Raw genomic sequence first — 26,605 nt, forward strand, 5'->3', positions numbered from 1 at the left:
ATTATAATTTATTATTAAAATATTTTATTCACCACGATCGAAAACACTCTGGATCAGTGTTGCAATCTGAATCCGATTCAGAATTTTTGAATAAAATGGGTGCATATTTGGTTGGTTTGTGCAGGAGCAGTAGCAAGTAAACGTCTCATAAACCCTCGTCCTGTTCCTAATTCTAGGTCGGAGTGCCAGTCTGACACAACACAAATCACAAACAGATTGAGGCGTCATCGCATTTGCAGCCAAACCCTAATTCTATTCCACCGAAGCTTTCATAATCATATTCTAGTTATGTGGACAAATGTTTTCAAAATCGTAAGTTTTTCTGCTTCTTACCTTTTTTTTTTTTTTTTTATGACTAGTTTTCTGCTGCGACTTATCATTAGTTTCGTTTTACCCTATATTCTTATCTCATAACCTGACTCTGTACTTTGTCCTGTGCTCATCTCACGAATAAGTTAGTAAAAACGTGTTTAAGTGCTATCAGTTAATAGAAGGCGTTATTCTTTTTGGAAGTAGGCTTGGTTTGTGAACGTATATAAAAGTTTGTAGGCATGTTCTATATATATATATATATATATATATATATATACACAGCGGAGGCTTTAACAAGACTAGCTTTTTTTTAAGCATGATTTGCAATATGCAGTGTTCAGTCGAGAATTCTTTTAACTATTACTGCACAGTTGCTCTTTGCTGAAACAAAAATGTTTGCATGTTTCAGTCCCCTTCCTTAGTGGATAACCAGTTTCAATATCTGCCTGCACATGTCCACAATTATTATGTTTGGTGTTGCCGTATAGTACTCTCGCCAGGGGTTGTTGCCTGTATCTGTATCACCCTAATTTCTTGGACTACTGAGTTGCCTGATTTGGAAATCAACTTATCTATCAGGCTTTCTTTTCCTTTTGATCCCCACTAGTAGAACAAGATGGAAATGGCTCTTTTGAATGTTAGGATTACTAAAGGATATTTGTTTAGTTGTTCGATCCTATCAATCAGTGGCATGGATAGATATCAACCTCAGCTCTAGCACCTTTTTCATAAAAAACACTATAACCCAGACTTAAAACTTGCTGCCCTTCTGGGAGAAATATCAAATAAAAAAGTAAAAAACTTGCTTCCCTTTTGGGAGAGATATCAAATAAAAATAAAATGACCAGTTATTGTAATGAGACATCTCAAGTCAAATCTCCTTTCTCCAAGAGTAACATCATTGTTAAATATGGGAACAAAAGGTTAAAGCTCAAAGATCTGTTTTGGTTAGCTTTTACCATAATTTAATATATCCCTAGTTGCTTCACTTTAGTTATGAATTGCTTGTATGTCTTCATATGTGTTCACTGGAAAATTGTACAGGGAAGTCTGCATCAGATATCATGGTTTCAGTTTCTTCCTCATGAACCTGACCTGAACCCTCTACCTGACAAAAGGTCAGATTGAATACATTTTCTTTCTTTTTGGTTTTTTGGTTTAATAATACTGAGGCTGCCTTCTGTTCAAACAGTGTAAAAGTGGACCAAAAGGACGCTGCAATGTTTATGGTGCTTTCATCACATCTGCAACTTCAGAAGGAGGGATTTCTCAGCACATGGACCAATTCCTTTGTTGGACCTTGGGATCCATCCCAGGGTTTGCATAATCCAGGTAGATTGCTGACTTAGTGATTTGTATCATTTGTGATTTCGTGTCCTTTTATAGGAAGGAAAGGTTGGAAATGATACCCTTTTTTTAGTTACCTAACACTTTGTCTGGAGTGGGAGGGGGAAATACGAAGAGGGGAATAAAATGAAAGAAAAGGAAGAGAAAAAATTAATTTCCTCTTTGAAGTTTTTTTTTAATATAATTTGTGTATCTATATGTTTGGTACTCTATGCTAGGGAATGTTAGTCTTAAGGGACAACAAGAGGAAAATGTGAGAGTAGCATAAATAAGAATGTTAAGATGGATGAGTAGCTACACGGGAAAGGACAAGATACGAAATGATTGTATATGAGGAGTTATTGATGTTGTACTGATTGAGGAAAAGATGACAAAAAATTGATTGAAGTGGTTTGCATATGTACAAAAAAGACCATTGGAATCACTAGTGAGGAGACTAAATCACATGGTTTTTAGTCACATGTAAAGGAGAGGGAGACCAAGAAATATGTTAGAGGATGTTATTAAGAAAGATCTCATGGTAAATAATATGTCTGAAGATTCGGTCTTTAATTGAGCCAAATGATGTTTGTGATCCATATAGTTGACCTCACCTACTAGGACAAGGCTTTGTTGTTGTTTTGAATTTTGATATTAAGAAACAGGAGAGAAACATGAGAAGAAAGAATAAAACCATGTTAAATACTTAATGGACATTTGAACCCTTACAATGTAACAAAATATAAATATAAATGAAGTAAGGATATATCTGTCATTTTGATACATTTCTTCTGTCTCAATGTGTTTTCTTTCCTATCATGAGGTGAAAATATTTAACATGGGATTGACCCTTGTTTTTTCTTTGTTTCATGTTTTCTAGCTATTCCAAAAAGAAGAAAATGCATTAAAAACTGTTTTTTCTCTCATTATGTTTTTGTCAATTGTTCAATAATTCCAAATTATTACTAAATTTATGCCTTCTATATTAAACCTGCAGACGAAAAGATAAAGTTGTGGCTTTTTCTTTCGGGGCGTCATTCATCAGTTGTTGAGACTGCTCAGCCAGCAGTATCTGGATTAAGAGGTATCATATTTATAACTAAACTTTTGTAATGGTTATATACATTCCCTTCTTCAAAGATTATGGGATTGGGGTTCTCCCACTTTTGTGTTTCCTGATAATATCTTTATTTGTTATTTTTTTCAATTGAAGTTGTTGCTTCTGGGCTTTGGTTGGCTCCTGGGGATTCAGAAGAGGTTGCAGCTGCTCTATCTCAGGCTTTGAGGAATCGTATAGAAAGGTTTTTTTCCCCCTCAACTCTTGAGAGTGAAATTAATATTTTGTTGTATCTTGCCATTTTATCTTATTGACTTTGGCAGAGCTTTGCATGGGCTTTATTACATGAGATTTGGAGATGTATTTTCAAAGTTTCATCAATTTCAAAGAGAAGAACTATTCAGGTATGTTTTTGCTACATTTAGATTTGTTAGAGTATATAATAGTAACTACTTAGCACGTAAATCAATTGGTGTAAGGTTGTGCAAGCTTAATCAATAGTATTGAGTTCGAGTCTTGAGTATACAATTATGTTAAATACTTAGAAGGAGAACTTTGCCATTGATAGAAACTTGGTATCTTATTAGAAAGAATAAGGAGTTTCTCCTTGAATACAATATAACTGAGAGCATCTCCTCTCAATGCCATCGAAACCCAAGATACTTCTCCTCATGCACTGTAGGGCCCTCAAAATACTTATCTAAATTGATCAGCCACCAATAGGTATTGCCCATCCCATCAAATTTTGGAATCGTCTTCAATAATTGATACTCACAACTCCAAGATTGGAGCTTTGATACCAATTGATAGAAACTTGGTATCTTATTAGAAAGAATAAGGAATTTCTCCCTCAATACAATATTTAGCTTGTTGAACTTCAAGGCATTGCACCTTCCAATGCCCAAAGGCCCCAATTCTCTCACAAATGACAAGATGAAATCCCTCTCAAGTCTCAACCCTCTTCCTATTTACATACAGCTAATGGTCTCCTAACATAAACCCACACGCAGTGGGCTTAATCAGTTGCAGGCCCATTCCCCTTCTTTCTGACATAACTCTTAACTGACCCTATCACCACCCATAATGTTCTTACCTGGCGTGAGCATAATTGCCTTCAAGAGGGAAAGTGATAATGGTTGAATTTGATGAAGAATTGTAATTGGGGATAATTTTGAGGAACCAAAGAAGAATCACTCAATTTTGAGGACTCTGAAGAAGAGGAAGAGTGAATGAGTGATGTGTCTCACTAAATGGCAAACAAAATGGTTTGTTGGGGGTTGAGGAAGAGCTAGAGGATTATACATTTAAGACATTAACATTATGTTTGTATTGTTTTTGATCATTTGTCATTGTTTTGAAGTCTTAAACTTGATGGTGTTTAGCTATCATTTGATTGTTATTTGAAGTCTAAAACTTGTTAGTTATTTTGTGGTTTTTTCTTATATATATTTATTTCTGCATTGCAATTTTATTTCTCACTATATATTATTTTTATTCTGCCCACCACAAGCTACAATGCCATCATGGGTTTTTGTCTGGCTACCAGAATCATCCATCATTAACACTGAGTATGGGTCATTATAACTATTTATCATGCAAGCAGACATAACTAATTCAACATATTCCGTGGAACAATTTTCTGAACTGCCAACTGTACTGTAACATGCTTCTTTCCATTTAGACCTCAAATTTCCTATAGATTTAGTCATATTTGCAATTTTTGCGTTGACCTTGAAATTTCTAAATTCAAAATCCCACCAAGGCTAGTTGACTGGCCAATGCAATTTGTGTGGTCTTGCCTGTTTACTGCTTTCTGATTGTGACCATGCTATCTTCTGTTTTTAGTATTTCATAATTTGAATTTGCTATTACATATACTTGATATTTCCAGAAGAGGACAGCCTGCAGTTGAGTTTGTCTTTGCTGCGACCGAGGAGGCAATCTTCATACATGTCATAGTGTCCTCAAAGTATGATGGTGCTAGGTTTTTTAGTTAATCAATAGTTATCTTGCATTGGAACATTTACCTATCATCTTTACCCCTTTTTATCAGGCATATCCGGATGCTTTCCACGGGTGATTTGGAAAAAGTATTAAGACATTCTACAGAGTCAGCCTATGGACTTCCAGGTTGTTCAAATTTATTTCTCAGTTTCTCAGATTTACTATTCATAGATGTGCTATCTATCCCATCTTTGCTGGTGCTAAAATATTTTGGTTATGCTGGCTTTTGTTTGGTGTGTAATGATGGAGAGCAATGCTAGGATTTCCAAGGATTGGTTGATGAGGATTGCTGTCCTTTGGGATAACATTTTGTATTTGCAAACTTTTGCTAATGTGTACAAGGCCATTTTTGGTCTATTATATAAGTTAGGAGGGTTTGAGGAGTTTTGTTGTACTGAAAACTGGGTTTTGCATCTTAGAGATTTTGTTACATACATTTGAGATATTTTGATAATTAGAAGGAACCTGCATCTCAAGCTTGTTTTACTTGGTTCTTTTCTTCCCAATAATTTTCTTTCTATGTTGTTGAAGAAGAGGAAAGAGACTATTTATTCTTTCTCTATTATTGATACGTTATTGTGATGTTATTGTCTCTATCTTTGTCAATGTCTTCCTCTGTTTTCAGGTGTCATATTTTTAAGACTGTGGGGGAGAGTTAATTGGGATAGTTAGAATATTGGCCGTGTTTTGTTTAAACTTTTTTTTTCTTTCCAAAAAAGCATTTTTTTTTAATAAAATAAGCAGTTTTCTACTTTTTCGACATTTTATCTAAATTGCTTATTTAAAAAAAAGTTCTTTTTTTATAAGCAGCAACTCCTATCTACTTCATAAAAAATGTTTTTTTCAAAAGAACTTCTTTATAATTGTTTTTTTAAACAAAGTTGCCCATTAGTGAGTTAGAGTGGGAGTTAGATGAAGTTTGCGAGATAAATTGATAGAATTCATTCAGATCTGTTATCATTTGTAATTTTAGCTATTGCCTTTGTGAAAGGAGAAATCCTTTGTAAAGGGGAATATCTTGGAGGAGAGATCTCTCTCCTTTGTTCTGTTCAATTTCAATCAAGAAATTCAATCCTTCTTTTATATTCTCTTTTCTAAGCTGGGTTTCTGACAAATATCATATGTTCATGCATGTTCATTACTAATTTAGTTAGCAATATCCAAAAGGGTTACTGAGTTTATCTTAGTTCTCCAGATGGCTTTTCTTGGCACCATGTTTGATTTTATTTTTCATTATTGTGGCAGTGATTGTTTCTCCTCATGGAATGCGTGGCAGCTTGACTGGTTGTTCACCTAGTGATCTTGTCAAACAAAGCTATTTCAGGTCCCTTCTATAACCTTTTAGATAGACATTTGATATATCAAGATATTACCCATGACTGGCAGACTGAGTTCCTTTTTTTTAATAGCAGTTCTACCAAATATAGGGTGTCCAATGGAATTATAGGTCTCCCAAATCATGTTTCCCAGGGTGTTGGTTGCCAGCTGAGGGGGCAGAATTGTTATGTTGAAGTAAGTCTTGGCTCCCCTAGATCTGGAACTGACAACACATTTCAGCCAAACAAAATTAGTGTCAGGAATTTACCCAAACTTCATGTTGTTGAGTCTCCTATTATTGGACGAAGTGATCACAAGGGATCTCCAGATCATTTGTTGGATTATGAGAAAACATTTCTCTATCCAGCTGAGGCAGTGCTCGTGCCAATTTTGCAAACATCATTAGCAAGGTCTTCCTTGAGAAGGTATTTTTTTTCAATGGACATATACCTCTATGTTATCTTTATTTTCTCCTTTCTTTGATTAAGAGCTGTGTGTAGTTGTTATGACAATCTATTCAAGCTGGTTTTCATCCTTGATTTTTTTTTTTAATGTACTGTTTATGTTAAGTAAAGAAGTTTATTAGCAGAAGAAAATTACGATGAAAATTATAACAAAATAATGTCAGTGGGGCAAAATTGCCCAATCCCTCTGCATCTCTATCAAGGTTATCAAAAAACCGTTATAACGCCGCTATAACGGTATGGCGGGGCGGTTTTGGGCCTTGCCGCCATTCGCCATCCGCAAAATGGCGTTTTGTGGCGCCGTCCGCCATTTTCGGCATGGCGGCCGCCATTTCCGTTTTGACCCATAACGCTATAAAGGTGATAGCGGATGTAACGGGTCTGGGGCCAGTTTTGGGCTTCAAACTAGGCCCAACAAGTATGCCCTAATGGTTTTAGGGTTGAAGAATGAGAAGCCACGACAGCCACCCACCCAAACGCAGCTCATCTACCTTCAACCAGTCTCCGATGACGTTCCTCTGCCGTCGCCCACCACTCGCCGGTCATCTCTCTGACCGGCGACCTGAACCGCGGTGGTCCACGGCTTCGACGACCTGAACCACAATGCGGGCATGAATAGGACCTATGAAATTCGAAACCATCTTTGATCACTGTCGTTCACCGTCGCCCACCACCCCTTGGTCACGTTTTTGGCCGGCGACCTGAATCGTGGTGGTCTTGCACTCCGGTGAACAACTCCGACGAGCAACTCCGGCGAGTTAAAACCTAACAGTTTTTTTTTTTTCCAGTTTTAATCCTCCTTTTTCCTTTATTTTTTTCCTACTCCTTTGAATCCTTTCTTCATTTTTAATGAGTTGGTTGCTGCATCTGCAACAAGAATTTTTTTAATCTTAATTCTTCTACTAATTGGGTCAATTTAAATTTCTATTTTTTTTATAAATTCTAAAATAATATTGAGTTCCTATTTTATTATTGTTCCTATTTTATGAAGAGAATGATTATATTGAGGAAGAGGAGGAGAAGGATGATGATGAGAAGGATGATTAGATTAGCAAAATGCTTCTTGTACTCTTGTTTTTCTATGTTTTTTGTTGTGTTTTAATCAATTATGTTATGAGACTTAATGAATTATGGTATTGTTGTTATGATATTTAAGTATTTAAGTTGATATTATGTTGCTTTTAATTTAGTTTTGTTACTTGTTATTTATTGTTTTGCTATTTTCTTTGTATATAATATATATAAATATTTTTATTATTAATTTTTTTTTGTCCGCCATGACGTCCGCCATAGGCCGCCATGGCATCCGCCATAGAGTTATAAAGGATTTTTGGCCTCACCGCCATAGACCGTTATCCGCCATCGATAACCTTGATCTCTATTTGGAGAACCTCCTTGAAAAGGCCACATGATTGACTCCCGATAGAAGCTAACCACCGAATATCCAAATCAGCTACATAGCAACCAAATCTCATTAACAATACAGGTTTTATGCTTGAATGATATGCTCCAAATAGTAGCATGAATTGCACAAGAGCAGTTGTTGGTTACTGGAGTGAGGTAGAGCACAGCCCCCCTGCTCCCACATGCTCATGTTAGTGTAATTCATCATCATGGTGTTGTTTGAATAACAGTCCAAGTCAAGTGAGCATTATGTACTGTGTAACCTTCGATTCAAGAACCCATCACCCATCTGACCTTTAATCCACATGCACATGCTACTGTGCCTTGTCATCTTTGTTTTGAACTATTTTCTTTTTTCAACGGCCTCCTCTGTTTCATGTGCAATACAGCCATATTTGTTTTTTTAATTTGATCTTATTTTTGTTTTGGATACAAGTTCTTACTTTATTAATTGTTGCCACCTAAACTACAGTTCTTGGTGCTGCTTGAGCTGTAACAAATTTATTTGTCAGATGAATTGTTATATGTGCATTCGATTGTGCTTTCATATGAACCATTATACTTCAATTCTTAGAAGACCCTGTGATTTCATACTATATTAATGTGAAACATACAGATTTTGGCTGCAGAATTGGATGGGACCATCCCTGCCTGGTTCCTCTTCCTTTATTCACTGGTTTGTCCTCTCTCTATTGCTCTCTGTGTTCATGCATGCTTTTGCCTGAGATTTTTCTTGATTCTTGTATCTTTGATTATTGTTAAGGTTAATTGTGAACCCTGTCTTATGCTGATGGCTGTTTGGCATACAGACTAGGCAGCTTGTTGCATTTTTCAATTTTCTTTTTGTTTTTTGTTTTGTTTTGTTTTGTTTTTTTTTTGTTTCTTGTTGTATCTTGAATTTTCTGTATGACTACCTATCTTATTGTCTCCATAGTCCAAAGTGCTTTTCTTCTTTTCTGCTATAATTTTTTTTTTTATCAAAAAATTGCTGACAAGTAGCAATAGGTTTTTGGAAAAACCTTGTCTTACTTCTATTCCACTTTAAACCTTAACCCTATAACTTATTGGTTATTTTTTTGAGCACATAAATATGTTTGAGTACATTTTTTTCTGGTTTTTGCTAAAGCCTCAATTTTATATCTTGGACTCTTAAATTTTTCTTCTGCCTTCTGCAGTGCTGGTAATATGGATTGTACTGAAGATCCTTGGACTGAAATCAATGGAACTCGCACGCAAAATAGTTATGATAGTAGTAGCAATAGCAATAGTAGCAGTATTAGTAGCTTAAGTGCCAGCTCTAGTGATAGTGATTACAAGACTACAGGACCGAGTGAATTAGAGGCAGATGCTGATTCTTTAACGTGTAGACAGTCTATGGTATCTTCTGGTGATCAGTTGGAAAGTGATGGCCCCAAATTGGTATATCATTATTTACTTTTGAAAAAATTATGTTGAATATTTTTTACTTAAAGAAAGTTTATTATGAGTAAAAGAAAATTACTTGGAACTTGTATGATAATGGATCAACCAAAAATAAAACAGAAAATTTAACCAACAAAGAGAAGAAAAACAATGGAACAACGCCACCCAATCACTCTGCATATCTGCTAGGGACCTTTTAAAAAACCATGTGCTTTACACCAAACGGGAGTAAATAGCTGAATCTTATCTCATATCATTTGACAAGCTTATCAACCTCAAAAATATGAACATTACTCTTCAACCAAATGAATCAAATTATAGCATAAACTGCACATTGCCGTTAAAAATTAGTCTCTTCACTTCTACCAACATTACTAAAGCTAGTTACCATAAATTTTCTCCCTTTTCATATTCTTTGGGATGTAAGCAGTTATCACATTTTATTGGATTATGAAAAAGAAAGGTGGTGGTTATAGCATTTCGCCAAATGTAATGTATTGCATGCAAGATGCACTGATACCGGTGAGAGTAGTTACCATACCCTTTGGTAGTACATGATACGCACACCAACATTTTAAATTATAGTATGAAACTGAGACCATTACCCATGAGTTCTGGATACAGGTACTTGGCAAGTTAGCAGTATCCTCACATTATAGCCTAGCCACTCGTAAGATTGTGTGCACATGAAGAAGGCTTACTGCATTTTTAAAATAAATTGAGAAAATAGTTATGTTGTATTTTTCTTGAAAATATGAAAGATTCTTTGACAATATTCTGCGTGCTCTTATTATTGTATTTTTTTTTGTGGTTTTGGAGGGAGTGCATTTAGTTTTCCTGTTTGCTGATTCTAGTTTTTGTGCAATTGAGCATTATAGCAGCTCTTGTCTCTCTGCAGGGCTCTAAGCGGTCTCGAACTGGAGTGACAGAGTTGTTAAGTACAGCTACAAACATCCCAGTGCAAGATGCTTACATGTCTGATTTTGTTTCCATGGAAGTGAACAATTCAGCCATTACAGGAGTAGGAAATGAACCAATTGGGTCTTACTGGGACTGGGATGATGATGATAGGGGCATGGAAATGGATATTCAAGCCCTTCTATCAGAGTTTGGTGATTTTGGTGATTTCTTCGAAAATGATGTTTTGCCTTTTGGAGAGGTATCTGAATATTTATACTATGATTTAAAGAGGATTCTTTCTTTTGATTTCCACTTTTTCTCATCTATAATCCTGAGTTTAGTGAGAGCCATTGAGTTGTGACATCCATTTCTAAACAGGTGCACATTGCACACCACAATTAATGTCTTAAATCATAAATTACACATCCAAATAATTATGTCTTACTTTTCAACTCTTTGATATCTATTATCACCTATTTTTCCTTGAGCATAACAAATGTTTAAAGCTGTTGTAATTAAGGAATTGTGTGTATTGTTGTACACACACCAATCTTATTTATAGGGAGAATACAATAAATGATAAAGATACTAATCTCTAATATTATGGACACTAATCTAATCATATCCCTAATTGATAACTTGGATAATAACCATAATATCTGTATCAACAATATCTGTGACATATCCACAATATCTGTAACAAAAGCCAACTTTTAAATTTGTTCAATTTACGTTTGGGAAAAAAGAATTTTAATAATAATTATGCATTTTCTTCATTCTAGCAGTTTATAAGTTGGAACAATGCACGTTTGGTTTTCCTATGGATGAAAAATTAAAAATACATACACTTCCCTATACGCCTATTTGGATTGTTTTCTATACCACAATAAGGGCCTCCTCCCACTTCGAACATAGAGAAGGTTTGAAGATCCTTGTTGCACTATTGAAGATTTTTAGTTTGTTCTATCTTCTATTCTTTGTTTGGGAGTATAAGGTGTTTTTCTAACTTATGCCTTGTCTCTCCTTTATCTTATGTGTGTGCATAAAGTAGTGAATCTTAATTATATCTTGATGGTTCTTTTTCAAATTAAAATTTGGATATAAGATTTGGTTGATTGCTTAGTATAATGTCCAATGTTAGAATCTTTTTGTTCAACTCGTGAATACTTTAAATTTATAAGCTCCTCCTCTTTATTAATTCAATATTATTGTTCTCTCTCTGCTTCTTGGTCTTTTATATACTGGTCTCTTATTGTGTGATCATTTTTCTGACAAAGCCCCCAGGAACTGCGGAATCTCAGGCACTAATTTTTTCTGCTCCGGATTGTGGAGATGTCAACAGCAGTCCAGGTGGTGTGATAGATGTTGTTTCAGATCAAATACTTTTGCCTGTTGGGTTTCCTTCCTTTGAGAGCTATAACCCCCCTCCTTCAGCAGCCATGGAGGAATGTCTTAACAAAAGTCAAGATAACTTGAATAACTCCATGTCTTCGGGTCCAACCAATCAAACTCAAATGTTGTATACGAGGGAGTTTGATCATATAATGAAAGCTGAAGCAATGATGACATTTGCTCCTGAATTTGGAGCTGTGGAGACCCCTACTTCTGAGTTGTCCACAACAATTTTCAGAAGCCCATATTTTCCAAAATCTCTAAAAGCAGAGAGTTCAAATTCAAGTTCAAACAATTACTTATACGGTGCAGCACCGCCCTCTTCTCCCTGCACTGAAGGATCAGAGGGGAAGAATGGAGTGGTTGTCAATACAAAAAAAGGTTCTGGAAAACATGATGCAAGTATGAGTCTCCACTCAAAAAATTGCTATACTTTTGTGGAGAGCCAGAAGGAAAAAAGTGATAAAAATCCTGTCACATGTAATGATAACAGCATTGCTAAATCTGAGGGGCTAGCGCCACTCTCAAACATTGGTTCTAATGCTATTGTTAAGTCTTCCCTAAGGAAGATGACTGAATGCACACATGAAGCAGAGCATCACCTTCTATCTGCAAAAACTTTGCTGGCAACTGATATTACATGTGTTATGTTGCAAGCTTCCATGTGCAGGTTACGCCATATTCTCTTATCTTCAACTAACCTAATGCCTATTGGTTTAAGTAGGTCCAATGGGGTTTCATTTTTGAATCAGCTTCCTAGCGACCCAAGTATCACCACAGAAAACATATCAGGCAAGTTTGATGTGAAGAAGAAAGAAAATATACCAATTAGAATTGCAGGTGATATTGATGGAGGAATGCTTGATGGTCACCTTAATGCTCCTATTGGTGTTTGGCGCACATTAGGAGCTTCAAAAGTTGTAAAACCTTCAAATTCACCTAACATGGAAGTTGGTCCTTCCTTTTCTCATAATTCTTTCAATGAAGAAGGTATCCTTTCTTACGGTCAAAGGAAACCACTTCAGGAGCTTCTTGACGGGATTGCATTGCTTGTCCAACAAGCTATTTCCTTTGTTGATCTGGCCTTGGATGCGGATTGTGGTGATGGTCCATATGGTCTGCTTGCACTGCAAGAACAATGGAGGCGTGGATTTTGTTGTGGGCCTTCCATGGTCCATGCTGGCTGTGGGGGAACTCTTGCCTCTTCTCATTCACTGGACATTGCTGGCTTGGAGTTAGTGGATCCACTTTCTGCAGATGTAAGCTTTCACTATAAGTCTAATGTTGTGCAAACCTCTGAACCATTTATATCGCTCTCCTTAGGGGCATGGTCATGGATTTAGGATTTGGTCTTTGATAATAGAAGTAAAATGAATTGCTATAATTTTGATATGGGATTGGATGTTTTAAAGTTATTCTTGTTGAGTTGTGTAGAAGATTTTCGGGTGCAAGAGGTAAAAACAATTAGTTTGGATTCCTGGATTTGACGTGGACATACATTGAGTGGTATTAAATGCTTGTAATAACCTAAACTAGAAGTGTTGGTTCTATGACATGATGTTTTTCATTGTCAACTTCCATAGCATTGTTAAGGGTGGGAAATTGTTTGTTATTAACTTCACTCTTATAAGTATTTGCATGTCACTTCACGATTATGGAATTGAAACTAAATTGGCATGCTGAATTTACTAATAATTATTGTATGCGTTTTAAAACCTTTATCTTGTAAATGTAAATATTATGTTCTTGCAGAAATATTGCATGGGTTTTCTTTATGTATTGTAAATTTGTAATATTTTTGGGTCCATATTTCACAAAATGAGTACCTTGTGTTTAAAATTTTCATGATAGATTGTCTTCAGATAGGTGAGAAAAGATAAATAAATATTTCTGAATTTGCTTGAGTGTATGTTTACCACTCAGCAATTGATCTGTTTCTATTAACGTTGATCACAAAGATGAGATGATAAATAACTACTATTTTCAAGAGAACAATTAAAATATCACTACTTCCTAAGATTAATTGAATTCAGGTAAACACAATAAATAAGCTACTTGGAAAAGTAATAATCACTATATGCTTGCATATATCTGCAAGTTGACTTTGTGAAGATGCATATGAAGTACAAAACAAACCACAATCATGCTTTTCCTTGATAAATTGCTTATCCACTTCAATGTGTTTCGATCATTGCTGAATAGGATTATGAGATATGCTGATTGCTGACTTATTGCTACAGTATAGCTTCATAGGTCCATCCCATTTAATCTTCTAGTCTTCCAAGATAATCTCCAATCAGAGCAATTAACAAATACTTTTAACTAAATAATTTTCTTTGTCACAACATTTCATCAATTTATTATATTTGTTGTTGACTGCCTAACACCAGCCTCTTTTCCTCACTATCTGGTTCTAGACAGACTATGTAATTTGACAACTTTTGTTTATCAAATTAGAAATCTGTCTTTGATGTGATGACTAATGATTTGTGCTAGGATGTGAATTCTTTCTCATAGCCCCATCCGTTGTTACTATTGTTGGTAATTCGCATGGGGCTGCTTATTTAGGGCTTTAGGCTAATAATGCTTTGTACTCAATGATGTTGATTGGTTTCTGTACCATTTTTTTATACTAATTATTCCAGTATTCTCAATTGTCAGGTTCATGCATCCACTGTCATCAGTTTGCTACAGTCTGACATAAAAACAGCTTTGAAATCTGCTTTTCCCAACTTGGAAGGGCCATTAACTGTAACTGATTGGTGTAAAGGACGCAATCAATTGGTTGATACTGGAAGCATAGTTGACGGAGTTTCTGCTGAATCCAGTATAAATGAATGTAGGGATTCTTCAGAACCAATGAGTCCATCCCAGTCATCTGTTGGTGGATCATCCACTATTAAGGGTAGAAGTTTGCGTTGACATTAATGATGTAGTTTTTTAGTTCATTATACTAATTATACTTATACAACTTGGTTTCTATTGCAGTTTCCAGCATGATGGATAGTGCTAAGGTGGATGAGACTTCTCAAAGGAGATCTGGTCAAGATTCATGCAGTACAGAGTCAGAGCAGCAACTATGTTCCCGGCTAAAACCTACTCTCATTGCTCTTCCGTTTCCTTCTATACTTGTAGGGTATGTACTGTGTACGCTTGTCGTTTATGTTTATAGAAAAGAAAGTTTGAATAGGTATTTTCATAGTATGAGTGCATTTGATGGTTTAGATGATAATGATGCTGCACAGGGTTTTCATATGACAAGATGAATAGATGGCGCTCGGGGTTTAGCCTTATTTGAAAATGCAGTGCATAAGCATTGCTTATACAAATAATGAAATAACTAAGGGAGAATGACTAAGTTAAAAGAGTCAGGCATTGATAATGATGGGTATGGTTTATATATCATACTATAGTATCTATCCCTGTACCTGTTTAAAAGAAGACTTGTTCCTGCACTCATTTGAATGGGTCCTGCACTCATTTGAATGCGTAGCAACTTCAGTGTTCATCCCCATGCCTAATGGGTTCCTATTTAGTATTTACCCATGCTTGATGGTCACCTTAATGCCCCATGCCTAATGGGTTGGATTGAGGAACAATTGACTACTCTCGGAACTAAATGAAGTGATGAAAAAGATGAAGCCACAAAGGCATTAGATGACAGAGTTAGGACAATAGGACTTTTCAAATAAGAATACGATTTGTGGAGACTGGGATAGGATATGCCACCAACTATTTTGTGTTAGTTGTATAAGTAATATTTTTTATTTTCAAAATTTATATATCAAATAACATGTGTCTATGAGGCAAGGTGGATATTAAAGTAATTAGACTTGCATCCATCTTCAATAACTTTTGCGGGTAAATATCTGGATCCAAATCCTTTTAGTGGGTACCCTTTAGGTGATAATGTAGTTGCCTTCCCTAGAGCCAGGAAAGTATGGTTAACTAGACTCATTAACACGTTCACACAATTGCATTTATTCCTTCATAGTTGCTACTTCCGTCAGACTCATGGTAATATTTTTCTCTGGCTCTTCTGGGTAAGTCTTTCCCCCAATAACTGTTTTATACAACTAGGGAAGCTTGGCTTGAAATTCAGAGGTGCGATTGTCCATATCTGGATGAAAACACCATGCCCAGTTGAGGTGTTAAATTAACATGAGAAATTAAAAATTAGCAGGTTAGGTGTAGAAAATTTTACAACACCCTTCTCAACACTTACTCTATTGGTGAAGTCCCATGCAGGCCCCGACAAATAATCTAGTTCCACTCTCTATCAGTGTGTTTAGAATGGGGTTTCACTAAAAAATAGTGTTAAAAAAGAGGTATCTGTGAGTTGAAAGTATCTGTGCATACTCTTGTTATCTTCTTTAAGAATTTGAGCGCCGTTTCTTTTCCTTATAAATATAATCCAGTGCTTCACTTCATCACCAAACACATGGAATTGGACTCTTTGTCCAGGAAAGGGTAGTCAACAAGAACCTCAGTCTCCCACATCTCAACTAACTGCCTGCTTCTTCCACTTGTCCATGATTTGGCAACCTTACCTCACACGTGGAATTAGCCTTGTTGGTTTTGCTTTGTTTGTCAAAAAATTAAGTCTCCTGGAAAAATATACTTCTAGACAAATTTATAATTAAAATGGATATATTTTTAATTAAGTTAATTATATTTTTATTTCATCAGAATATGATGAATTTTAATTTTCTTCTCTAACAATTTTATTTAATTAATTCTTAAAAATTACAAATACATATGAAGTTGCATCTTGCTTCTCATTTTCTTAGGGTCAGTTTCTGTTACCCAGCATTTGGTTGCCCCTCTGTTATCCACCATGGGTCTCCCTCACTTGGTTACTCCCGTTGCACTTTCTGTTCTATTGATTTAATTCTAATCTTTGGTTTTTCTCACTGAGGCTAAGTTGCTGAATATTTTATTTAATCATCCTTTTATTTTCAGAATTTTTCTAAAATTATCTTTAGACTATTATGAATTTTAATTCTATTAATCTATTATGTTATGAATTTATGATTTATTAAGATTATGAATTTAAGTTTGTTTAATGTTATGATATAGAGGTTTTCTTTATGTGTTGTTTTTTGTGCACGTGTATTATATATTGAAGTATTTTAGGCAGGAATATAGGATCTTACAATTGGAGTTATGATGATCCCTGGGTTACGAGTTATCATCTCAGATCCTAGGCAGGATCTCTTGTTTAACAACCTTATTGGTATTGCAGTGTTTGGCCAAGACTAGTCAAAAGGTTACTGCACAGCCTGCTTGCATGGCACTAGGGCTGCAGAGCATGGTGGGATGTTAGGATCTCTTAGAATTTACAATTTAGGCTTATAGTCTAATTTTTCAACTCCATACAACTGGCTTGTAAGGTGACTAGGTGAGGGCTGTCACAGCTTTACAAGCTCTACTTAAGTCATTTCTCTAGTCGATGTAGGACTAGACTACCACCCTTGAGGCTATAATTAAGGTGGCACCCCGCTCCCGTTTCCTCCAAAGAGCCGCACTCTGGATAGGTGACTGCAATTAAGGTGACTTTCTAATAGGTTCCAATCGTAAGGCACAAGACTTGAGTTTCATACTGGAAGTATGTGTGGGATTTATAAGGCCCTGGCCTCTCCAATTATCATATCTACCTTTGTGGTGTGGTTCTCTCAAGGTTGTTATCAGACTCCTGTTAGGTTCTAACTGTAGTTTTAAGCAGTTACACAGAAGTTCACAGCATACTCATTTGCATTTGTTTCCTCCTCCATGGCCTATAAAAATCCCAAACAGTACTATTCTTTATGTTCATTTTCTGAGCACCTTTCAATAACAGAATTCTCTGAACACTTTTCACCATTCTCAAGTTTTTTTTTCTTTTCTTAGTCTGTAACCGGCACAAACAATAGTAATATTTTTCCTGTTATTTATATATTATATACGAGGGAGAGCCTTGGTGAAATGGTAGGGTTGCTGTCTCATGATCTAGAGGTCACACGTGATGTCCCGGAAACAGCCCCGCTGCTTGCAAGACATAAGGCTGCTTACATCTACCTTCTTAGACCCACTTGGTGTGAACTTCATGCACTGGGTTTTATTTATCTATTATATATGAAGCTCATAACTTAATCAAGTTTTTCTTCCTTCTTAAAGGCTTATGCTTGTTTAGTAAAAGAACAAGCTAACTCAACTTTCTCTAAGCCATTGCCATTGTTGAATAGGATTGAATGTTATTAATTTTTAGAAATTGAACACTTACACTGCTGTATATAGGGTAGTTTTTGATTCAGTTTGTTAATTGAGTAGTAATCCCTATAATTATGATATGTTTGTATTTATTTATGTATAAAATATAGTCAGTTTTTCATGGAATTAAGCCATAAACAATTTCAATTATTTATTTTTAAATGCTCAAAATAACCCAATAGATTAATCAATTGCTTATTTGCCAGTATATTGTTCATCATATATTGAATATCATTAAGTTAGGTAACACAGCAGGTATCTGGTACTGTGAAGTTTGGTATTTAGTTAATCACTGACATAAAACATGTCCAATAGGTATCAGGATGATTGGCTCAAGACATCAGCGAACTCTTTGCAGCACTGGGAAAAGGCTCCTCTAGAGCCCTATGCTCTACAGAAGCCTGTAAGTTCATTATCACTAATAGCTGCTGTTACTAATGGAACCTTGTCTACCATATAATCTAATTCTAAATCAATATATGCATTGTTGGTTGCAGGTTACGTACCATGTTGTATGTCCTGACATTGATCCCCTTACTTCTGCTGCTGCTGATTTTTTTCAACAACTTGGAACAGGTTAATAGTTGTTATTATGTTTCAATTTATTTATAATGGATATTTGATTGTTTGAAAGTTGCATATTTGAAAGTGAAACAATATGCTTATGTTGGCTTTAGCAAACTTTTTATTTATTTCAAAGTATTTATCATGAATATTGTCAGTATAAAGGATGGAGGAAAATGTAGAGAAAACATAGTTGAATCCCATCCCTTTGATGGATATAGTGGCTATTTGACGTGCTTAAATCATTTCATGTTTCTGGACTTCCCTTTGATGGATACTAGTTAAATGTCACAATAACTGATTGCTTTGCCAGAGCAAAATGCTTCTAGATTTCTATGCATTGTGACCGCTGATTTAATTTTTGCCTTATTTTTTCCCCTTTACTCAGATTTTTTGTATTGATTTGTTTTTCTAATCATATTTTGATTTTATGCTTCAGTTTATGAGACATGCAAGCTAGGTACTCATTCACCTCAAGCCTTGGGGAATCAGATGGAGATAGAGTCTGCAAAGTTGTCATCTTGTGGTTTTGTTCTACTTGATTGCCCCCAATCAATGAAGATTGAGAGCAGCAATACATCTCTAGTTGGTTCAGTAAGTGATTACTTTTTATCTTTATCTAATGGTTGGGACCTGGCTAGCTATCTCAAGTCTCTTTCAAAGGCACTTAGAGGGCTGAAAATTGGCTCTTGCTTTTCTACAAACCCTAGTGAAGGAAGTAACAGTTCATGCTTGGTAAGTGACTTGTTTATTGGCTCAATTTTTTAGATTGAATGGTTTTTATCAATGTTTTTAAAATTGGACTGGTCATCAAACTGGTCAAGTTACTGATTTAAGGTTCAATAGGTTAATCATAGTTGAACCAATATTAATAAGATAATAATAATATTTAAATAATACAAAAAATAATATTACATAAACATAATATCATAATTTTATAATACAAAAATTAAAATAAAACATCATTTTATATATTTTTTTGAAGTGCATGTAAAAGTCTAAATATAATATTTGTTTAAATTTTAATAAAATATAACAATAAATATTAACAATTTACATTTAGAGTAGAAAAATCTCAAATTATAATAATTTAAAATATATAATATCATGACATAAAAATTATAAATTAATGTAAATGACTAAATTATATCTTTATAAGAAAATTATTAAAACTAAAAGATAACATAATTTATTCTAATTATAATTTTTATTAAATATATTTATTTATTATTATAAAAATATTTTAAAAAATTTAAGATTTTTATTTTGAAAAAGACCGGTTTAACCTGGTTTTTTAGACCGGGTTTGAGCCAGTTCATTCGGTTTTTGACCGATTCTTTCATACCTTGGTTTTGTGATTCTTTTGGACCGTTAGATTGATCGGTTTCCGGTTCAACTAGTGGGATTATCCGGTCTGGTTTTGACAACACAAGTTTTTATGTTTCCTAAGTGCTAATAAGATCACATTATGACGAAGTTTTTACAGTCTAATTGGTTTTTTGAAGCATTAATGGCATGGTACTGTTCATTTAACAATAATTTTCTCATAGCATATTTATCTCTTTTTTTTTAATTGCAGATCTTTTTGTATTGATACTTTTGATCTCATTTTTTTTCTCACTTTTAGGTTATCTATGTGGTGTGCCCGTTTCCTGATCCCACTGCAATTTTGCAAACTGTAATTGAATCTTCAGTTGCCATTGGATCGGTTGTCCAACAGTCAGATAGAGAGAGGAGATCTAGCTTGCATAGTCAGGTTGTGAAGGCATTAAGTGGCTTGGCTACTGTTGACGAAGCTTCAGCAGCTAATATCCTTGTGCTTTCTGGGTTTAGTATTCCAAAATTGGTCTTGCAGATAGTTACAGTGGATGCCATTTTCAGAGTCACAAGTCCATCTGTTAGTGAGCTTGTCATTTTAAAAGAGACTGCCTTTACTGTATACAGCAAGGCTCGTCGCATTTCACGTGGAATCTCTAGTGATTTTTCTCAATCAGCTTTTTCTAGTAGATCTCATTCTGTTTTGACACAAATGCCTTCTCCCATCTCTGGGATGTGGAAAGACTGTGTTGGCCCTCGAATGGCAGGACATTCTCTTCCTAGGGAGGGTGACATTGATGCTAGCTTGAGACCTGGTACTTGGGATAATTCTTGGCAATCAACAAGGACTGGGGGTTTAAACTGTGATCCAAGTAGAACTGGTGATATTTTTCTTCATGATGAAATTCGTTACATGTTTGAACCCCTTTTTATTCTTTCAGAATCAGGTTCTCCTGAAAATGGTATTTCAGTTATTGGTAGCCCCACTTCAGAATCTTCCAAGGCATTGACAGATGATAGTAGTGGTAGCTATTTACAGAATACGAGTACTGCTGGAAGTTTGGAGTCTGCTTCAAGCACTGATGGATCTGGGTCTGATCCAAAGACTCCTCCAAGCCTACATTGTTGCTATGGATGGACAGAGGACTGGCGTTGGCTTGTATGCATCTGGACAGATTCGAGAGGAGAATTGCTGGACTGCAATATTTTCCCCTTTGGTGGAATAAGCAGTAGGCAGGATACAAAGGGTCTGCAGTGCCTGTTTGTTCAAATTCTCCAGCAAGGTTGTCTAATACTTCAATCTTGTGATCCTGGCCTTGCAAAGCCTCGGGATTTTGTGATAGCACGCATTGGAGGGTTTTATGAGCTTGAGTACCTTGGTAAGATTTCTTTCTCTGCCTCTCTCTTGTGAGGTATGTTATATGTTCACTAGTTTGGGTCATGGCAAATCCAATCTAAGAAATGGCATTGCATGATGGCATAATTAAGACATGTAGAGTTACTATCTTTCAGTATCCCCTTTTCCCCTCATGTAGATGGATGTGGTTGATAACCATATCTAGAATTTTAGTGCTGGAAGTTAATTGAAAAACACTTCTACAGTCCTAAATGTAATGGCCAATTCACAGTATTACATAAAATGTGCATAAACATAAATTCCCTGATAGTGGCCACCTCACCTAGATTGATATCAGTGTCCAATGAGACTGTTGAGTGAGAATTATTGCAAAGTACCCAGTGGTGATGTTTTTAGTGGTTTTGAAGTTGTTGGTGGGTCATTTTCTTAAATTTCAATATATCATCACAAGACTGCTCAATAAAAATTTGGGTGGGTCCAGTGTAGGTTTTGATATGTTTATATACTTCCATGTGTAATATGTAGACTGTTAGGAATCCTTTTGAAAAAGTAAGCAAAAAAGACATGGTAATCGCAGAGAGGGAGAAAGAAAGTAAAGAATGGTTCCACTGCTTTATTTTGAAAGAATGCTTCAGAAATGTACAAAGGAGCACTCTCCTTTCACACAGGAAAATAGCCCTGTCAATACTATCAAAACTTCACATGGAAATCCTATCATACTCTAGAGGTTTTATTTATAGACTTTTCTCTAAGTGTTTGATAACAAAAATTCTAATACAGTCAATGGGCTTTTCTCCTTCTGTAATACACTTGTACAGCCCGTGGTTTTGGTTGTGGTTGACTTTCTTGCCTATCAATACCTCCCTCCATTGAAGCAACCTTGTCCTTAAGGTTGAAGTCACGGAATTGGTGTTGGATGGTGGTGTTGTCCTCCTAAGTTGATTCTTCCGATGATTTTCCGTGCCACTGGATTAGTCCCTGCTGAACTTGTTCTCCAAACTGATCAAGTGTGCAGGTTTCTAGAATGTTGTGGGGTTGATAAGTAGTAGAATCCCCTTGCAGCTCAGTTGGAATTTCAGTTTCTACTGGATGATTGCCAACTGCTAGTTTGAGTTGGGAGTCATGGAAAAGCAGATGAATCTGAGATTGTTCCGGAAGTTGCAGCTGAAAAGCAACTGCCGCAATCTGTTTAAGAACCAAATAAGGACCAGCGAGCTAATAGCTTAGGAAGAAGTTTGGTGGTCACAGAAAGTTGCCTATGGGACTTGATCTTCAAACATAGCCAGTCCCCTGGTTTGATCATGGAGGGTTTCCTGTGAGCGTTTGCATATCGCCACAGGAAAATAGCCCTATCAATACTATAAACTTCACATGAAAATCCCTATCACACTCTAAAGGTTTTATTTATAGACTTTTCTCTAACTGTTTGCTAACAGAAATTCTAATTACAGTCAATGGGCTTTTTTCCTTCTGTAATACATTTGTGAGGCCCGTGGTTCTGGTTGTGGTTGCTTTCTTGCCTATCATAGTCATACCTGTGGTGTGCAAAAGCTGACATCTTAATTTTATGGAGCAAAGTCAGAACAAGTGAGCATCTCACTTGTAATAATGCAATTTAGCTGGCTCCATTTAAGGTTTAGGGTTACTTCCAATTATCTAGTATTTATTTTTTCAAATGTATATAACATATAATTAAAATGATTCCATGTCCTAAAGGGGAAGATGAAAAGAAATTAGAAAATAGTTATCTCTTTTGTTAAATGTTAGAACTAATTATTATTAGAGAGACTTACGTTGATATCCCTTTGATTTCATCAGATTGCACCTGATACCTTTGCCTTTTTAATGTTTTCATCAGATTGCACATGATACCTTTGTCTTTTTGATGTTTACCCTGCTCCCTTATATAGGGTTACATTGTATAATATATTTCTTGTGGGCATGGGTGTCACTGCTAAGTTTTTCATTCTGTATTGTACATATGATTGGGCAATTCAGTGTTTGGTTTATCAAAATGAGCTCTATAGCTTCTGGTTGATAACGATGAATTTTGCGAGAAGTTTTAGATATTGTCTCAAATGTATTTGAACATGTGGGTTTTTAGACCATGTTCAAGCTGTTAACCTTCAAGTTATACACAAACACACTAACATGCATGATTTTTTGTTGGCATATATACATACATCAAAAGCAAGTTGATTTTATATCTACACCCACTTTAAGTTGAGAAGCTAGTTTGAGTACATTCCCTGTGTATGTCTGCTGATATGCATGCATTTTTACTTACATTTTATTCAAACAGAGTGGCAGAAAGCCATTTATTCTGTTGGTGTGTCTGAGATGAAGAGGTGGCCTTTGCAATTGCGGAAATCTATGTCTGATGGGATGTCTGCAACTAGTAATGGTTCTTCTTTGCAACAACCAGATATGAGTTTGATCCCAGAAAGAACTCTTCCTTCCTCACCTAGTCCTTTGTACAGCCCTCATACCAAATCCACTGGTTTTATGAAAGGCGGTTTGGGGCAACCTGCTGCAAGAAAGCAGCTTATGGGTGGACATTCTGTGGTTGACAATTCAAGGGGTTTGCTTCATTGGGCCCAGAGCATTAGTTTTGTTGCAGTTTCCATGGATCACACGTTACAACTAGTTCTCCAAGCAGATTCGTCTACTCCTGGTGAGTTTCCAACAATAATTTTAATCCCTATTTTTTTATTGCATTAATGAGATGAGTGTTATGATGGATGAGTACGCCTACAAGAAAAGATAAGATCAGTATTGAAAATCATGATGTGGGAAAATGAAAGAAAATGTGGAAGGATGAGAAAAATGATACTGGAATATGAGAATTTGCAACAGAAACTGAAATTGTGACTAATATGATTATGATAAATGTTACAACTACTGAAGGAAAATACAGAGGTATATATAAGAATTCTGTCATAGAAGCAAATTGACAGTTAACTGATAGCTGTTAAGTCCTAACAGAGAACTATCAGAAGACTTGCTCTTCAAGCCTTGAGCCATAGAGACCTAGTTGTTACTAAAAGGCGGTACCTTCCCTTCTCCTAGACTTGACTGATCTGACTGAAAGCTGGCATGGGTAAGTAACTCCTTGCTTTATGGCTTACAGGAGTACTTGACTAGCCTGCTTTGAAGTGTGTGCTCACACATGGTTTGATTTTGGGTAGGATACTATAGTATATGTCCGATAGAGGTGTCCTTCCTAATTTCCTATTTCTTTCCCTCCGTACATCTTTTCCACAGTTTTTCTTATCTATTTCTATCATTCGTATTTCTTTCCAAACAAAGCATAAATCTCAGTTTTCTCAGCAACTGTCCAAACTATATGAGTTCACAAGTGTGGTACTCAGGTTCTGTACTTGATCTTGTTACCACACTGTTTCTTGCCTTTAGTTGAAAGAAAAATATGGAAGAGAAAAACTGTATTTTAATTGTGTGTATTGTACATTCACTAATTTCCCTTTTTATAGGGTCAATATTTTCCTAAAAAGGAAATAATAGTAATAGGGAAACAAATATCACATGATACTATCACATATTTTAGACCTAAAAATATCATTGATATTTACAACACCTTTCTAAGTGATCCAAGTAGTGCCAATAAAAATGTTGTACCTAGAAGTGGATCTCTTGTGAGTTGGATAGCCTACCGAATCTGCATCTTAATATCCCACTACGCAAGTATGACTTTTTTGTCTTTATACGAAAGGCCTTTTCCTGTATCATTTTAATTTATTTCAGGATGCAAATTACTTTATCCCTATGGTCATTATAGTGAAAGCTAAGAAATTGGCTTACTGTACTGATTATGAAGATAATAACATTATTAAAAGAATTTTTTAAAAATTAAAAAAAAAGGTGGAAGTTCCTCCATAAGTGCCGTAAACTGCATTGTCATTGCAAACACCATGGCCAACGGCACTATACAGTGGCAAATAATGGATGGAGGAAAAGAGGGAGGGGGGGGGGGTTGTTATATGTTTTTGGTGGCGCCATAATGGTTATTTGATAACATGGACCATGAATTCTTTCTTCTGCTTCCCTTAACCCAATTACTGGGAATATGCTGAATAGGCAATAGCTACACATCCGTGACTGCTTACATTTTTCAAAGTTGCATTGCACCAAATACACCAAAACCGTGTTTTGGCATATATGACAGTATAAATATTAAATAAAGGAAATTCAGATAAGTATCCTTCAAGGATTTGAATCTATTATTGATTTGCAGTATAATAATGATAGACATTTCATTATTCTCAGCTTAGGATTTCTGGATAATAAAGTTATAATTATTTATGTAATGGCAACGGAGAGTATTCACAACCAACCAAAATATAAAATTTTGAATTTTTGTGGTGCTAACTCATTTGAATATTCTTTATAAAGTAAATCATGGAAGTATTGATAGCAAAAGCTTTTGGAGAAACTGAAAGTGGTAGTGATTTGTATATTTTAGGTTACATAGAAGGTTTCACTCCAGTGAAGTCTCTTGGTTCTACGTCTTCTGCATATATTCTAATTCCTTCTCCCAGCATGCGGTTCCTTCCTCCAACAGGTCTTCAACTCCCCACATGCCTCACAGCAGAGTCGCCACCGCTAGCTCATCTGCTTCACAGCAAGGGTTCTGCTCTTCCTCTTTCTACTGGATTTGTGGTTTCAAAAGCAGTACCTTCTATGAGGAAGGACTATAGAAGCAACCTGAAAGAAGAATGGCCCTCTATACTTTCTGTGAGCCTCATTGATTATTATGGAGGTGCTAACATCCCCCAAGAGAAGATTGTCCGGGGAGTTAACAAGCAAGGTGGTAGAAGTTTAAACTGGGAAGCCAAAGATTTTGAAATTGAGACCCACTTGGTTCTGGAGTCTCTTGCAGCAGAGCTTCATGCCTTGTCATGGATGACAGTGAGCCCCACATACCTAGAGCGGCGAACAGCACTTCCCTTCCACTGTGACATGGTTCTAAGACTAAGAAGACTTCTTCATTTTGCTGATAAAGAGCTCTCCAAGCAGTCTGAGAAATCTTGACTACGGTTTATATACAATGATGGCGACATAACTCTGCTCATTGGTTTGAGAGAAAAGACAGCCAAACTGAACTGAGTAGACTGTATCATACTATAGATCCCGTGATTCTATGTAAATTAAGTGTAGAGGCTGATGTGTTCCAGGAGGAAATAGATTTAGCAAATTGTTGGGAATGTACATGAGCTTTTCTAAAACAGCTGATTTAACCCAGATTAGCATGATTGATAGAAACTGTTGATCGTAGCATAGAATACCATATTCTCTTAGTATTTGAGTCTCCGAAATCTCATTTCCTTTGTAATTAGATATTGTAAGACAATAATGTGCCAGTAACTAATTTTATCCTTAATATTGGTTTCCTATCTATAATTAATTATTGTGCTGCATAATATGAACATTTGCGCTGTTTTTTTCGGCTATTGTCTTTGAAACATTCCACATGCTCAAGCTCTGTCAACTCGCTTACCACAT

The 26,605-nt window shown here is 35.7% G+C and overlaps 1 protein-coding gene across 4 annotated transcripts; it reads left to right on the forward strand.

Annotated features, from left to right (window-relative positions):
• The first annotated feature begins 22 nt into the window (after positions 1-22).
• On the forward strand, positions 23-26,483 carry GCT (RNA polymerase II transcription mediator). Of its 4 annotated transcripts, none has more exons than XM_029273044.2 (22): positions 23-312; positions 1,357-1,430; positions 1,505-1,644; positions 2,636-2,722; positions 2,852-2,939; positions 3,019-3,099; positions 4,587-4,664; positions 4,749-4,828; positions 5,945-6,023; positions 6,112-6,441; positions 8,501-8,560; positions 9,060-9,303; positions 10,205-10,465; positions 11,484-12,857; positions 14,260-14,503; positions 14,587-14,734; positions 18,163-18,250; positions 18,345-18,423; positions 18,851-19,146; positions 20,039-21,107; positions 23,388-23,759; positions 25,566-26,483. In XM_029273044.2, the coding sequence occupies exons 1-22, from the start codon at positions 289-291 to the stop codon at positions 26,132-26,134; spliced, it is 5,865 nt and encodes a 1,954-aa protein (XP_029128877.2). In that variant the 5' UTR covers positions 23-288; the 3' UTR covers positions 26,135-26,483. The 4 variants fall into 4 exon arrangements, with proteins under 4 accessions (XP_029128877.2, XP_082927606.1, XP_029128891.2 ...); XM_083071480.1 differs by having other exon boundaries at positions 4,749-4,825; XM_029273058.2 differs by having other exon boundaries at positions 4,590-4,664.
• Positions 26,484-26,605: the final 122 nt, after the last annotated feature.

Source organism: Cajanus cajan, chromosome 3 (assembly GCF_000230855.2).
Source record: "Cajanus cajan strain Asha chromosome 3, NIPB_CcT2T_4, whole genome shotgun sequence".
Classification (NCBI taxonomy): domain Eukaryota; kingdom Viridiplantae; phylum Streptophyta; class Magnoliopsida; order Fabales; family Fabaceae; genus Cajanus; species Cajanus cajan.

Coding starts and splice junctions, on each gene's coding strand:
- GCT (XM_029273044.2), top strand. CDS start 289: ATGTGGACAAATGTTTTCAAAATC. Junction 3,100..4,586: donor CAAAGAGAAGAACTATTCAG/GTATGTTTTTGC, acceptor TGATATTTCCAG/AAGAGGACAGCCTGCAGTTG. Junction 12,858..14,259: donor TGGATCCACTTTCTGCAGAT/GTAAGCTTTCAC, acceptor CTCAATTGTCAG/GTTCATGCATCCACTGTCAT.